This window comes from Neophocaena asiaeorientalis, unplaced genomic scaffold (genome assembly GCF_003031525.2).
Source record: "Neophocaena asiaeorientalis asiaeorientalis breed wild unplaced genomic scaffold, Neophocaena_asiaeorientalis_V1.1 scaffold43, whole genome shotgun sequence".
NCBI lineage: Eukaryota > Metazoa > Chordata > Mammalia > Artiodactyla > Phocoenidae > Neophocaena > Neophocaena asiaeorientalis.
In genome coordinates, this window is record NW_020173674.1 from 2452448 (window position 1) to 2465289 (window position 12842).

The window sequence follows — 12842 nt, forward strand, 5'->3', positions numbered from 1 at the left end:
ACGTCCCTGGGTGCTGCTGTCACCGTGGGAAGTTGAGGAAAGGTCTGTGCACGTGCTTTAGCATTGCCAGGAAACGTGGACTTAGATCCAAGGAGCCATCGTCCAGAGCCTGGGCCCGGGCCAGGGCCCGAGGGTGTGTGCAGTGGCCGTTCCTGTTTGGAGAACTCATCGTCTGTTTTTCCTAATTCTGGTAACACCCCGTGGTCCTCTTTGGAGGACCTCGGGGCAGTAGCTAACTGGTTCAGAAATGGGCATATGACCCAACTGAGTAAATCCAGGGCCTGTACTGAAGAAACGGGGAAGGCACATGTGCTAATCTCCTGCTGGATCTGAACTTGGGAGCTGGCAAGACAGCAGTCACGAGAGGAAGCCAGCGCACAGAGACAGGGTCCGGGGAAGAGAGAAACAAGTTCCAACCACATGGCACAAACCCTGGGTCCAGCCAGGCCTGAAGCTGTCACTCCCCCGGACCGCTCAGCACGTCCATCAATAAATTCCTTTCCTTGTTCACCAGGTTCTTTTCTTGGGTAAGGCTTTTGGTAACACACACGCAGAAAGTCCAAGCTGATGCAGTTTGTAAATATTCCTGGGGATTCTTAGGAATTCCTGGTGTTCCAGCAGAATGGGGGCTGAGCTGTCCTGCTCGGGCCCAAGGCTGGACCTTCCGCAAGGCCCGCAACCAGAGCCCAGCTCTCTCCTCCCGCCCACACTGGCATCGTCCCACTTAACCCGGGTGCTGACCCAGGATGGTGAGACCGAAATGGGAGGAGAAGGCTGGCAAGGATGGCAGGCAGCCGGCCCCCCAGGGGGGTCTTTCCTTAGGGCAGCACGTGGGGGGGCAGGCAGCTGGCCCCCCAGGGGGGTCTTTCCTTAGGGCAGCACGTGGCGGGGGGGCAGGGATGGTGACCGCGCAGACTGCCCCGAGAGCATGTGAAGCCTTCCCTGGTGGCAAAGGATGGAGGCAAATCTACATCCCTGCAGGTTTAGTCCTCGGAATGACAATGACGGTGACCAGGAAAGAGAAATCCGGGAAATGGGCCAGTTTATAGTGAGAAGAATCATACACAAGGACAGAGGCAGAAGAGGAGAAAGGGCTGCTTTGCAAAACTACGGAGATCGCAAGGGTGGGGGACGGGTGGGGACGGTCGTTCTAGAACCACCCTCCACCCCCCAGGACCTCCTCCATCCCCACCTGGAAAATCCTCCTTCAGCTCAGGTGACACTCAGAGGAGATGCTGCACAAGGGCCAGAGGGGCTGGGGAAAGCGCTCGCTTGAAGAAGAGGGTTTATATATAGTAGTCTGTGTATGTCCATCCCAGTACCTGCTGTACAGCACGGGGAACGCTACTGAGACCCTGTAATGCCCTCTATGGGAAAAGAATCTAAAAGAGAGCGGATATATGTATGCGTATGGCTGATTCACTTTGCCGTACAGCAGAAACTAACAGAACATTGTAAATCGACTATACGCCAATAAAAATTAATTTAAAAAAAAAAAGAAGAAGAAGAGGGTTTAAAATCGCATCCTCTTGTATTTCAGCCTTTTTTTTAAAGAAACTAGACCGAAAAGATCCCTCTCCTTGAAATATGTCAGACGGGGCTTGTCGACACGCCAGCCACTCCTGCACAGTCACCAGCAAGGCAGACATAGCACAAGCACCCTCGCGGGAGGGGAGCCCTCTGCGCAGGACCCGGGCTCAGTCCACGCCGTCCAGGTCCTGATGCCGTCTTCTCTCCAGCTGGAGAACCTAGAAGACAAGATGCAGTGTCACCACGAGGACCTGAACGGCTAGGCCGTCACAGTGCACCGATTCAGCCGAAAGAGGGTCGCGGTCACGGGACTGAAAAAGCAGGTCCTCCGACAGCATCTTCAGTGATGAGACGTGGGTGGATCCAGAGTCCGGAAGGATGTGCCTTGGCCCCGGGCACGGGGGTCACTGCTGGGCTAGAAGATTCCAGGTGGGTTCCATCTTTACCCACATGTGTTCTTCTCCATTTGAGGGTCTTTGCACACCCTCTGAACCCCAGGCTTGATGTGAGGGAACCCACTCCCGAGTGCGTACTGGTGGAAGCGAGGCCCCACGGCTGACTAATACTTGGCGGGGGGAGAAGGCTGGGCTGTGCACTACGGGGTGTTTTAGCGGCATCCCTGGACTCCGCCCACTAGATGCAGCAGCACAGACCCCTCCCCAGGTATGATAACCAAAAATGTCTCCAGACGTTGCCTGACGACCCCTGGATGAGGGCTACGGCCACGGACGTGCAGCGTTGCTTGCGTCCCATCTCAGTTTGCACATCATCTCCTCATGGTTGCTCCCCACTCCCCACCGGCTAGCTCAGGCCGCTGCGCTAGTTCGTCACTAAAGGGATACTGCCTATAAGCTTAAATTATACAAAATGGCCCACCTCTGGCCCAACCCTGCCTCCCAGGTCATGAACATGAAGCTAAAATACCTTTGTTTAGCTCACGGGAAACATCCTGACCAGGCCCACCTATGAATGGCTGCAGGGAGGAAGAAAAAAACACACCCCTCTGGGGCCAGGAAATGTTTGACTCTAGTCCCTCCCCTGTTAGTATAAAAGAAGCCTGAATTCTCAGGCAAGATGGCTCTATTATTGGGTAATTAGGGGAGAAAAGGAGAAACAGACGGTTTAGAAGATGTGAAGCCAGTTGGATACCCTAGTGGTCTAGAAATGACAGCGACTGGCGCCACACCGACACAGTGTTGTAGCCCCTAATTCTAGCCTCCTCAGCACAGCCAGAAATAGTTCCTGCTCTGATTGACTTGCAACGTACTGGATCCTCTGCGGAAAGACGGACGCTAAAAATGCCACCGTGTATATTAAAGAGCTTCTCGGTCCTCAATGGAAATGAGCTGATATTCCCTCAACAGACCTTTACCAGGGAGAAAAACCATCTCTGCCTGATTTACCTGAGTTTCTATGCAGCGGAACTGCCAAGGCCAGCGGGTGTTGTAGAGAAACGGCCGCAGGTCGAACCTGTTGTCGTCTGGGCTGTAGCTCTCGGCGTGATACGCGGGGGTCAGTGTGGTCATTTTGTGTCTGTTCGTGGAATACTTCGAGAAGAACCGCTTCACTTTGTCGGCCACCTGGGAGGCGAGGGATGCACAGGGCCTGATGCTGGCAAAGCCGGAAAGACCCCAGGCTGGTGTTCCCGGCAGCACTGCCCTGGGCTGTGCGAGCTAACAGCACCCACCCCCTGCAACACGGCTGCATCTGGACCCCCCGAAGGCAGGAGCGGACCGGTGCCACTGCTCGGGCTGGGGCAGCGGATGAGCTTTGAAGACGCGGGCTCCTGACTCCAGCACCCCGGAAGCTGCATCAGGAGACCCGGTCAGGGGTCCCGGGAAGATGTATCTCACGAGGCTTCCAGGCGGTTCTGCGGGGACCACTCTGTCTGTGGGCTTCGGCCCTAGTCAGCCTGACAACTCGTAGAAGAGCAGCGATATTCCAACCTCAGAGTTTGCCCTCTGCCCCCCAACAAGGAGGAGCTTGCTTGTTACGATGGGGTCCAGCCCCACGCAGACAAACTTAGCCAGCGCAGGAGGAAAGCCTGGGCTGCTGGGAGCCTAAAACTGGACCGCAGCTCCTTAGAGAGAGAGCGTTCTCATTTTAAGGTCACACCGTGACCACCTGCCGACTTCCTGAGGACACTGCGCTGGGCTTACCTGTCTGGGGGTGCAGACGTCCTTCCACACATAGAGGAGTCTGCAGAACATGCTGTAGGGCCCCATCTTGGCAATCTTCCGGAGCCTCCCGTAGACCGACAGCTCCGCGTAGGTCACTCCCATGTCTTCCTGGGGACAAAAGAGATGCGTCTCATGAGTGACAGCAAGTCAGCGCTGGGGGACAGGTGAAAACTTCTGCTGGAGATGGAACCGAGCCCCCCCCCTCCCCCGACTCGCCTCATCACCTCCCTCCCGGCTCCAACCTCGAGAGACCTGAATTGAACACTGAAGGCCAGCCATGGATGACGCTGAGCCCTGGGCTCCCAGGCCGGGACCCAGCGATGGAGCATGGCTTGTTGGGGTAGAAAGGAGGCCATGAAGGAACCCAGCAGCAGGGAGGTGGGGGAAGAAGCACAGTGAAAAAGCCACCGCCGTTACCTCGTCAGTCTGGGACACCTGTCTGTGGGCCAAGGGCTCCAGCTCGGCAGTGGCCGGCGCTACCAGGATGCTGCGGCCAAGACACACAGAGGTCAGTCACAACACCTGCGTATTAACTCAACAGATACCATGAAAGCACCAGGCAGTGCTCAGCCCGAAGACGGAGGGATACACAGACTTCCCAGCCTTACGACGGCGGGGGAAGGGTGGTGAGGGGAAGAGGGAAGCGGCGGCTGCCTGATCTGGCCAGAGCCAGGGCAGGGCAGCACCGACAGGAAGGAGGGGGGTGCCTGGCCTCGTGACCCCAAGCGCGCCTGAAGGGCAGGACTGTTTCCATCAAGAGATGGGAGCTACGGAAGGTGGCTGAGTGGGGTGAGGGTGGCCCGGGGCTGTGCTGAGACGCATACCCGGTGACTCAGGGGCCCCAGCTGAGGCCTCGTGGGCGCACACGCACCTCTGCAGGGCGGGAAGCTGGAAGCGCTCCATGCAGAGCTGGACGAAGGCTCTCAGGTCCGTCTTGCTGATCCCGCCTATGGGGTTGATGTCTGCGCTGGAGCAGTCGTACTTGGTCAGGTAGCCGAGGAGGCTGCAGCGGGAGAAAAACGCGCGGTTTCCATGCAGCAGACCCGAGGGGCTGCAGATTCCACGAACCTGGGGCCCTGGCCATCCAGTCCCTGGGCATCCGAAGACTCGCTTCTTCCAGGGCCCTGGGGCCAGAGCTTGGCAGATTCAAGGGTCTTGGAGAAGCCTGATGTGCTGGGGCAGATTGGGGAAGGGGCAGAGGCTACAGACAGCCAAGGAGGAGCATCCAGCAAGCCGGACGAGACGTCTGGGCCAGGAAGCAGCTTGGGGACTGACCAGCAGCCACCTGGAAGCGGCCCGTCTGGGAGGGGAGAGCTGGGGCCAGCAGAGTGCGGATCTGAGGGATGGAGGTCCTCGGGAGGGAGGGGCAGGACCTCAGGCATGGACGCTGAGCCCACAGAAGCAGGGCCACCTCCCCACTGCCAGACACCTCCTGCGGTGGGCAGAGTGGCCCCCAAATGCCCACATCCTAATACCCAGAACCCGTATACATACACATACAAGGTGAAAGCAACTCCACAGATGAGGTGAGGTTGAGGACCCTGAGATGGGTGATTACCCTGGATTATGGGGTGGGCCCTAAATGCAAGCACAAGGGTCCTTAAATGTGGAAGAGAGAACTGGCGGGCAGGGGGCGTCAGTCAGCGGGAGCTGTGGCCACAGGAAAGGCGCACAGATTCTGCACCACGGGCTCTGCAGACAGACGAAGGGGCCACATGCCAAAGGATGCAGGCGCCCCCAGCAGCTGGAAAGGGCGAGTAACAGCTTCTCTCCCGGAGCCTCCAGAAGGAACTGGCCCTGTGCCACCTTGACTCTGGGCCAGTGAGATCCGTGTTGAACCCCTATCCTACCGAACCCAGAAGGAACCGGCCCTGTGCCTCTCCCGGAGCCTCCAGAAGGAACTGGCCCTGTGCCACCTTGACTCTGGCCCAGTGAGATCCGTGTTGAATCCCTATCCTACCGAACCCAGAAGGAACCGGCCCTGTGCCACCTTGATTCTGGGTCAGTGAGATCCGTGTTGAACCCCTATCCTACCGAAATGTAAGATAATTCATTGGCGCCTTGGAGCCACCGACTTTGTGCCCACTTGTCACCTCAACCCCACGACACTCACCCCTTCGATGAGTCCGTCCCTCTCCACCCCGCCACCACTGCTACTATATTCTCGCTGGACCACTGGATGACCGCAGCTCTCCACCCGCATCCCAAGCTCCCCCCACACAAGGCCATTGCTGACCTGTGCTGTGGGTACTGTTTGGCCTTTGTCCCACCTGCACTCACACGGCTGACCTCTCCCCACTTTTCAAGAGAAAGACCAAACACTCAGCCCTCCAGGCTCCCACAAGCGTGCAGAGCCGGGGTGTAAGACCCCCTGGGTCCCAGACAGGGGGGATTAAAACCTGCACCACCCTAAGCGGGGCTCCTTCAAGCAACCCCGAGGTGGGTGTAACATCACTCCCTGTCCCGTTAAATGGATGGCTGACGGAAGGAACAGGGTCCGGTCCGTGGGCAAGGGCCAGGGTTTACAGGCCAGAAGAGATCATCGCTTTCACCTGACCCCTGTGCCTCTTCCCCGCCTTGGCTGCTCTCAAAGGTGCGTCAGGAGCTAAGGGAGACACAGAGCCGGCCGGAGCGGCCGTGGGTCGACAAGGGGACTCACGCAGGGCCCGCCTTGGCTGCTCTCAAAGGTGCGTCAGGAGCTAAGGGAGACACAGACCCGGCCGGGCACACACACCTCTCATCCACGTTGGTAGATCCGAGCACGAGAAGTCTGCCTGGGGCGCCGCGGGACCAGAGGCTCAGTTGAGCGAAGAGGTAGGCGATGACCATCCTCACCCGCGCCTGGACCACAGGAGGGGAACGTCATCCGCGTGGGGCGGGGGTGGGGGACGTGCATGCTGACGCCGCCTCCCTGCCGCTCGGGGCGGGGGCTCTCCCAGCAACCTCAGGAGGACAGCAAAGTTTAAGTGATGCAGGAGCTTCCAGCGTCCAGAGGGGCCGGGAGCCCGTGGTCCCCTCACCCACACCGTGGGCTCCTGCGCTCAGCCACAGAGATGGAAGGACCAAAGCCCGAGGCCGCGGTGGGACAGGGCTGCAAAGCCAGCGGGGGAGACCGTGGTCCCTCCTGTCACTCCCTGCACTGCTCGGCAAGATCACCCGCACCCGCAGAAAGGGGACAGAGAGACATGACAGACCCAGGCAGCCGTAGCCCAGGCCCCCTCTTTCCCTCCACAGACCACGCAGGGTCCAGCTCCCCTGCAGCCGCCCGGAAGGCGGGGCTGCGTCTGAGCCGCCCCCCAAAGACGCAGAAAATGCACGTACTTGCACACACGCCACGTTCACAAACCCTCACGCCGATGAGCACGCTCTCACGCACACCCACGCACACCCAGGGTCTCTAAGGCAGGCTGCTGACCCCAGTGCCGGCTGTCCCCCGGGTTCCCTGCGGCCCCCGAGTGGGGACAACGGCCCCATCTGGGAGGCACACCTGTACGTTCTGCAGGGCCAGGCTCTCCCAGCTGCTTCCTCCGTAAGCTGCAAACGCAGGGCTTTTACCCGTCACCAGGCTGAAGATGCCCAGGACGGCCTTCACGGCTGGGTCGATGTTGAGACCGATGTGGTGGCTGGGGAGAGAAAGGGAAGGTGTGCAGACGGCAAAACAAAAACACAGAACACAGAATTTACCATTTTCATTTCACCATTCAGCAGCATCGAGGACACTGACGACGCCACCTCCAGTTCCAGAACTTTCCATCAGCCCAGAAGGAAACCCTGTGCCCACGAGCGGTCTCTTCCCACCTCCTCCTCTTCCAGTCCCCGAGGACGACTGACCCACTGTCTGTCTCTGTGGACCTGCGCGTTCTGGACATTTCAAAGAAATGGAATCACGCAAGATCTGTGCTTTCGTGACTGCCTTCTCTCACTCAGGATGGTGCTCTCCAGGTTGATCCACATCGTAGCCCGTGTCAGCGCTTCACTCCTTTCTAAGGCTGAATACCACCCCCTTTTCGTTACCTACTCAGCTGTCGATGGACATTTGAGCTGTTCTGCCTGTTGTGAGTACGCTGTCACGGACCCAAACGTGTAAATGTTCGTTCACTTCCCTGCTTTCACTTCCTTTGGGCATCTCCCTGGGAGCGGAAGTGCTGCGCGGGGACAGCTTTTAGCTGAGCTCCGCGTACAGAATGGGCAGCCTCTTGTTTTTCCCTTGGAGGCAGAATAAATGGGACATTCTGAACGGAGCCGAGTCTCCCCGTGTGGAAAGGTGCCCTCTCTCCACCTTCCTCAGGTACAGAGGCCGCCAGGTGGAAGCGGGCAGAGGGTGGCTCACGCTCCCGGGAGGGGCGAGGGCCTGCCTGTGCTCCCAGCTGGAGGGGGGTGAGGAGGGAACCCGCTCGCCTCTGGGGTGGGTGCTCACTGACCCACAAACGTGGCCTTGGGGGGGGCTGCCCGCCGTCACCGCCACCTGGCCGTGTCCAACGCCACTGACCAGCTACCTTCCGATCTGCTGGGCGAGATCTCTGGCTCTGTTGCACGTCTCCTGGGAGGAGTTCTCACTGGCCATGTAGCAGGTGGTCAGGATGCGGCCACAGAGCTCCCGGGGGTCCTGGGGGGTGTAGCTGGTCTGGTTCACAATGGTCCGGACGTCGGCCAGCACTTCCTGACCTGAAAACCACCAGACAGAAGCGCACGTGCCGTGTGCCAGGTGCCTGCACCATTTAATCCCTTCTCCGCCGCCCGGCAACCTCGCCAGATCAGCCCTGCGATGCCCGCTTCTCGGCCGTGGACTCTGAGGGAATGGCCGATGTCACCGCACAGAGTGACAGGATGTGAACGTGGGTTTGCCCGACCCCATGGCCCGTTCTTTCCTTGGGGCCACACTGCCGACACACGGCAGCGACAGGCACCTGTGGCTTGATGGACACAGCCACGTGGGCCCTGGAAGGGACTTTAATGGCCTTGCTGTCCCCAGGCCCTGGGACTCGGGCACGACGCTGTGCCATCTGAATACGACCTCCACCACGATGCCCAGGACCTGGGTTTCCCCTCTGCTCCTCCCACAGGTTGACCCCCTGGAACCTGCTCGGGCCCCAGACGTCACCTACTTCCGTGCTTCACAGCCTCGCAGACCTGGTGGCACATGGAGTAGACGAGACAGGCGGTGGCCCCGCTGTCCACCCCGCCGCTCAGGGGCAGGAAGAACCCCGCCTGGAACGGGCCGACCAGACGGGGGTGTGAGCAGGGCCTCTGGGAAGCAATGCGCCCCCAGATGAGCCAGCTCCCCCTGCAAAAATGAGCGCCCACAAAATACTCTCCCTGGGGGAGGGGAAAAGATGCCCTGCACGTTCCAGGATGGACTTTCTAGGAGGCAAAGGGACCTCCACTGTGGAGGGTCTAAGGCTGGGTCTCCACGGTGAATTACAGACACGCACGATCACGAAACCGGCAGGAGGCAGGGAGTCTCGTAACTCAGTGTCATCAGACAGGACCCCAAAGACGGAGCCAGAGCTCAGCTGGACCTCTGGGCTCTGTCCAGTGTAGCCGAGGCTCCCGACGGAAGCAGAGCCATGAAATGCTTGCATTAAAAAAAAAGTCACCAGCTTGCCGCAGGATCAAACGCAAACCAACCGGGAGAAGAAGCAGAGGGAGGTGGAGAGACACTGATGCCTTACCTGTTGGCTACGTCTTAAAAAATCCCAGAGCCAGCATGCAGGTCCGAGGCTGGGGAACGATGGGAAGCATTAGGATGGGGAACTGCTGACCTGGTCCACCGCTCACCTGGGGGCAGGTGCCAAGGTGGGCGCGCTGTGCCCGTGAGAGCCGCCAGCACGACGCCCAGGTCTCTGTTCTAAGCACTTCGCATGAATGATTTCATTTGAAATCTCAAAACAGCCCCGGGGGCAGGTGCTATCATTGGCCCGGTTGTGAAATGGCACAGGAAGGCAAGAACAGCGTCTCTGTGCCCAAGGGCCCAGGGCGAGGAGTGGCAGGGCTGGGTGTGGGCCAGGGGTTCCGGCTGCGGCGTCAAGGGCAGGCTCTGGAGACCAGGACATGCTGGCCCCGCAGCGCCACCTGGCGGTGAAGCAGGGGATGGGGGGGTTCCCCGGGGGACAACAGGACACCGCCTCCCCCCGCCCCACTCCAGCTTCCCAAGGGCCCCACCTGATCTCCTCGGCGGGACTGTGGTATTTCCACTCAACGGGCTCAGAGAGCGGCTCCAGCAGGTCCTCGTGGCAGGACAGGGCGAAGTCCACCTTCACGCGGGGGTAGGGGCTCACCCTGCTGGCCTGGGAAGGACAACCCCTCAGCGCTGGTACCCGTACAGGCCCCTGGGATGACTGCAGCCAGTGGGGAACACGGCTCAGAACCCCACTGGGGACCCTTCACGGCCACCAGGACGGCCAGAACAGAGACGGATGTAGCAAACGCTGGCAGGGATGTGGGGAACCCAGAGCCCTTGCACAGCGCTGGGGGGACGTGAGATGGGCAGTGGCTGAGGACAGTCTGGCAGGGCCTCCTACAGTCACACAGGGAACCACCACAGGACGCTGCAGTCCAGTCCCAGGTATATAACAAAGGACACGCAAACACGTCCACACAGACACCCGGGCATACGTCCACAGCAGCACAATTCATCACAGACAGAGTGGAAATGGTCCAGACGTGCACCGACAGGTGAATGGACAGACAGCACGTGGCCTATCCGTTCAGTGGAATATGATTCTACCGTAGAAAGGAATAAAGCACTAACACGTGCTACAGCGTGGACGGACCACAAAACATTATTCTCAGCGAAAAAAGTCAGACGCAAAAGGCCACATATGATATGATTCCATTTCTGTGAAACGTCCAGAATTGGCAAATCCACAGCGACAATGCAAACTGATGGTTGCCGCGGGCCCTGGGGGAGGTGGACGGAGAGTAACAGTTCGTGGGTCCGGGTTTCTTTTGGGTGATGAGAATGTTTTGACGCTGATTGTGGCGATGCTGCTTGACTCCACGAATACACTAAAATCCACTGAACCGTGTGCCGAAATTGGTGAATTGTGTGGTAAGGGAATGACATCTCAATAAAGCTGTTATTTAAAAAAAAGTCTGGGTCTTTGACGCGCATCCCACGTGTGTGTCTATAAGCACTTACCGCCAGGTTTCGAGACGAAGTCTCTGCCCTGTAGCTTCTGACGTCCTCCAAATCCAACGTGGCGGTGAGGACTTCCTGGAGAAGGGAGTTTCAAAGAGAAATCGTGATTTCCTGTTTTGTTTTGTTTTTTCACTCACACGTCTAATTTGTTTTCGTAGGTGTGCCAAATGGCACCCGAATGAATTATGCCTTCTAAGGCAGGGACTGGGGGTCCAGGGAGAGGGGACAGCCAGTGGTGCTGCTGACCCAAAGCCCTTTCCTCTTGTCGTTGCCACGGGAACTTCCACTGAATTCCCGGTGATTTGTTAATCACGGCACAGGACACAATCCTGTCCATAAATGTCTGCTGGGGCTTCTGGGAAAGCTTCTTAAAAAGACACATGAGGAGCAAGGGCCCCTCTTCTGCCTTTGAACGGGGCTGCATGAAGATGCGTGGCTGGAGCTCCTGCAGCCATCCTGTGACCAAGAGGCAATTGAAAATGAAGCCCACACAGAGGAAGGCCCAGATGGAGAGTGACAGAGGGGTGGAGCCAGAGCGCCGGCAGTCATCATGCTGGGGTCCTGGCCTGGACGTGCTGCCTGTGTTCTAGGAGGTGATGCTTCATTCCTTCGAACCCAGATGAGATGGGGGTTCTGCCACTTGCAACAAATTACAGAAAAGGGAAAAGTTTTAACTCATAGACGTTACTCCTTCCCTTATGAAGAAAAAAAACACTAATCAAATTATATGAGGACACTGTCTCATACACACAGGTGCAGGACAGCAAGAACTGCTTCTGGGCACCACTGGGGGACACAGGGTGGCTGGGCCCCCGCTCCTGCCGCTGGGCTGTGGACAGCTACCTGTGTCACCAGTGGGCCTAACCCAAGCTGGAAACACCCGTGAAGAGACAGAGAATAAAGAGTTGCCACGTCCTTTGGTTCTCCTGTCATTTCCCAAGTGATGGGTCACTGAAGCCGCCGGGCTGCCTTGACAAAGCCACAGAAAGTGAGAAGACGCCAGAGGAGTGAACCCTTCCTGAGAAGAAGGCTCCAGTCCACTTTCCCCAGAACTAGGCTAGCCTTGCACAAAGGCTCGATCGAGGCTGTGAGAAGCATGTACCCTCGAGAAGGTCAGCTGACCACGGAGGAGGTGGCAGAACAGAAGGGCACTGTCCTGGCCGCAGGGCAGTGATGCCACCTCTCTCCCGAACACTCAGGCAAAATCAGAGAACTCTGGCTCAAAAGCCCCCTCCGGGGGTGGGAGACAATGGTCCCCAGGTTTTCGTATGGCGAAGAATCACCTGCGTGCTTGCTGAAATGGGGGCTCCTTGGAGGGCCTGGATGGGGTCCAGAACCTGGAGTGACCTGCACGCCTGCTCATCCTGGAGCACGTGACCCCCCCCAACCCACCTGCCAGTGAATCCTGCCACCAGGTGCCTGTGGCTCTGACGTTTGGCTGAGTGCTTTGGCCAAACCGACGTGCACTGAAGCATGTTTGGAGCAGATGAACGCCTAGCCGTCTGCATGGACTTCATCTTCCCCTGCAACGCCCTTCCGTCTTTGACATGGTTAATACTAAACAATAGGACGCCTTTGGGGACGCAGCCACTTGGAAAGCAAGGTCTGAGGGACCACGATCAGGACGACTCTTGCGGGGAGACGGAGTGTTCCCGCTGCCGGGGCCCAGACTGCCAAACCTCGGGCTTCCCTCTGGGCAAGAAAACACCGTGGGATTCTTTTCAAAGTTCCTTTCCTTGGCCCATTTTGAAACCGAAGTTTGGTTTCATAACCACTTCCTTGCCAACAACCCTAAGGAGACTGCGGAAGGCATGAAACATCACCTCATCTGCGTGGATGCCAAGGAGGTGAAGCGACAGAAGCTACCACAGAGGGTCCTGCAGACTTTCTTATTCTGTGACACTGCTTGCCTTTTGCTCCGGCAGTGCAATCCCCGGAGACTTTTTTTTTTTTTTTTTTTTTTTTTCTTCCCCCCTCCCTCTGTGGGGCGG

The 12842-nt window shown here is 58.2% G+C and overlaps 1 protein-coding gene across 3 annotated transcripts in view; it reads right to left on the bottom strand.

The window, feature by feature from the left end:
* Positions 1 to 1507: 1507 nt before the first annotated feature.
* The window catches only part of NADSYN1 (NAD synthetase 1), a 34826-nt gene continuing 23491 nt past the window's right edge, over positions 1508 to 12842 (bottom strand). For all 3 annotated transcript variants that reach the window (XM_024748817.1, XM_024748819.1, XM_024748820.1), the window contains 12 exons: positions 10852 to 10926; positions 9873 to 9997; positions 9383 to 9431; positions 8816 to 8918; positions 8207 to 8375; positions 7198 to 7333; positions 6445 to 6551; positions 4582 to 4713; positions 4128 to 4197; positions 3690 to 3818; positions 2934 to 3110; positions 1508 to 1748 (listed from right to left, as the gene is read on the bottom strand). In XM_024748817.1, the coding sequence (XP_024604585.1) occupies positions 1698 to 1748; positions 2934 to 3110; positions 3690 to 3818; positions 4128 to 4197; positions 4582 to 4713; positions 6445 to 6551; positions 7198 to 7333; positions 8207 to 8375; positions 8816 to 8918; positions 9383 to 9431; positions 9873 to 9997; positions 10852 to 10926 (1323 nt within the window). In that variant the 3' untranslated portion in view covers positions 1508 to 1697. The remainder of the gene's footprint in view (positions 1749 to 2933; positions 3111 to 3689; positions 3819 to 4127; positions 4198 to 4581; positions 4714 to 6444; positions 6552 to 7197; positions 7334 to 8206; positions 8376 to 8815; positions 8919 to 9382; positions 9432 to 9872; positions 9998 to 10851; positions 10927 to 12842) is intronic.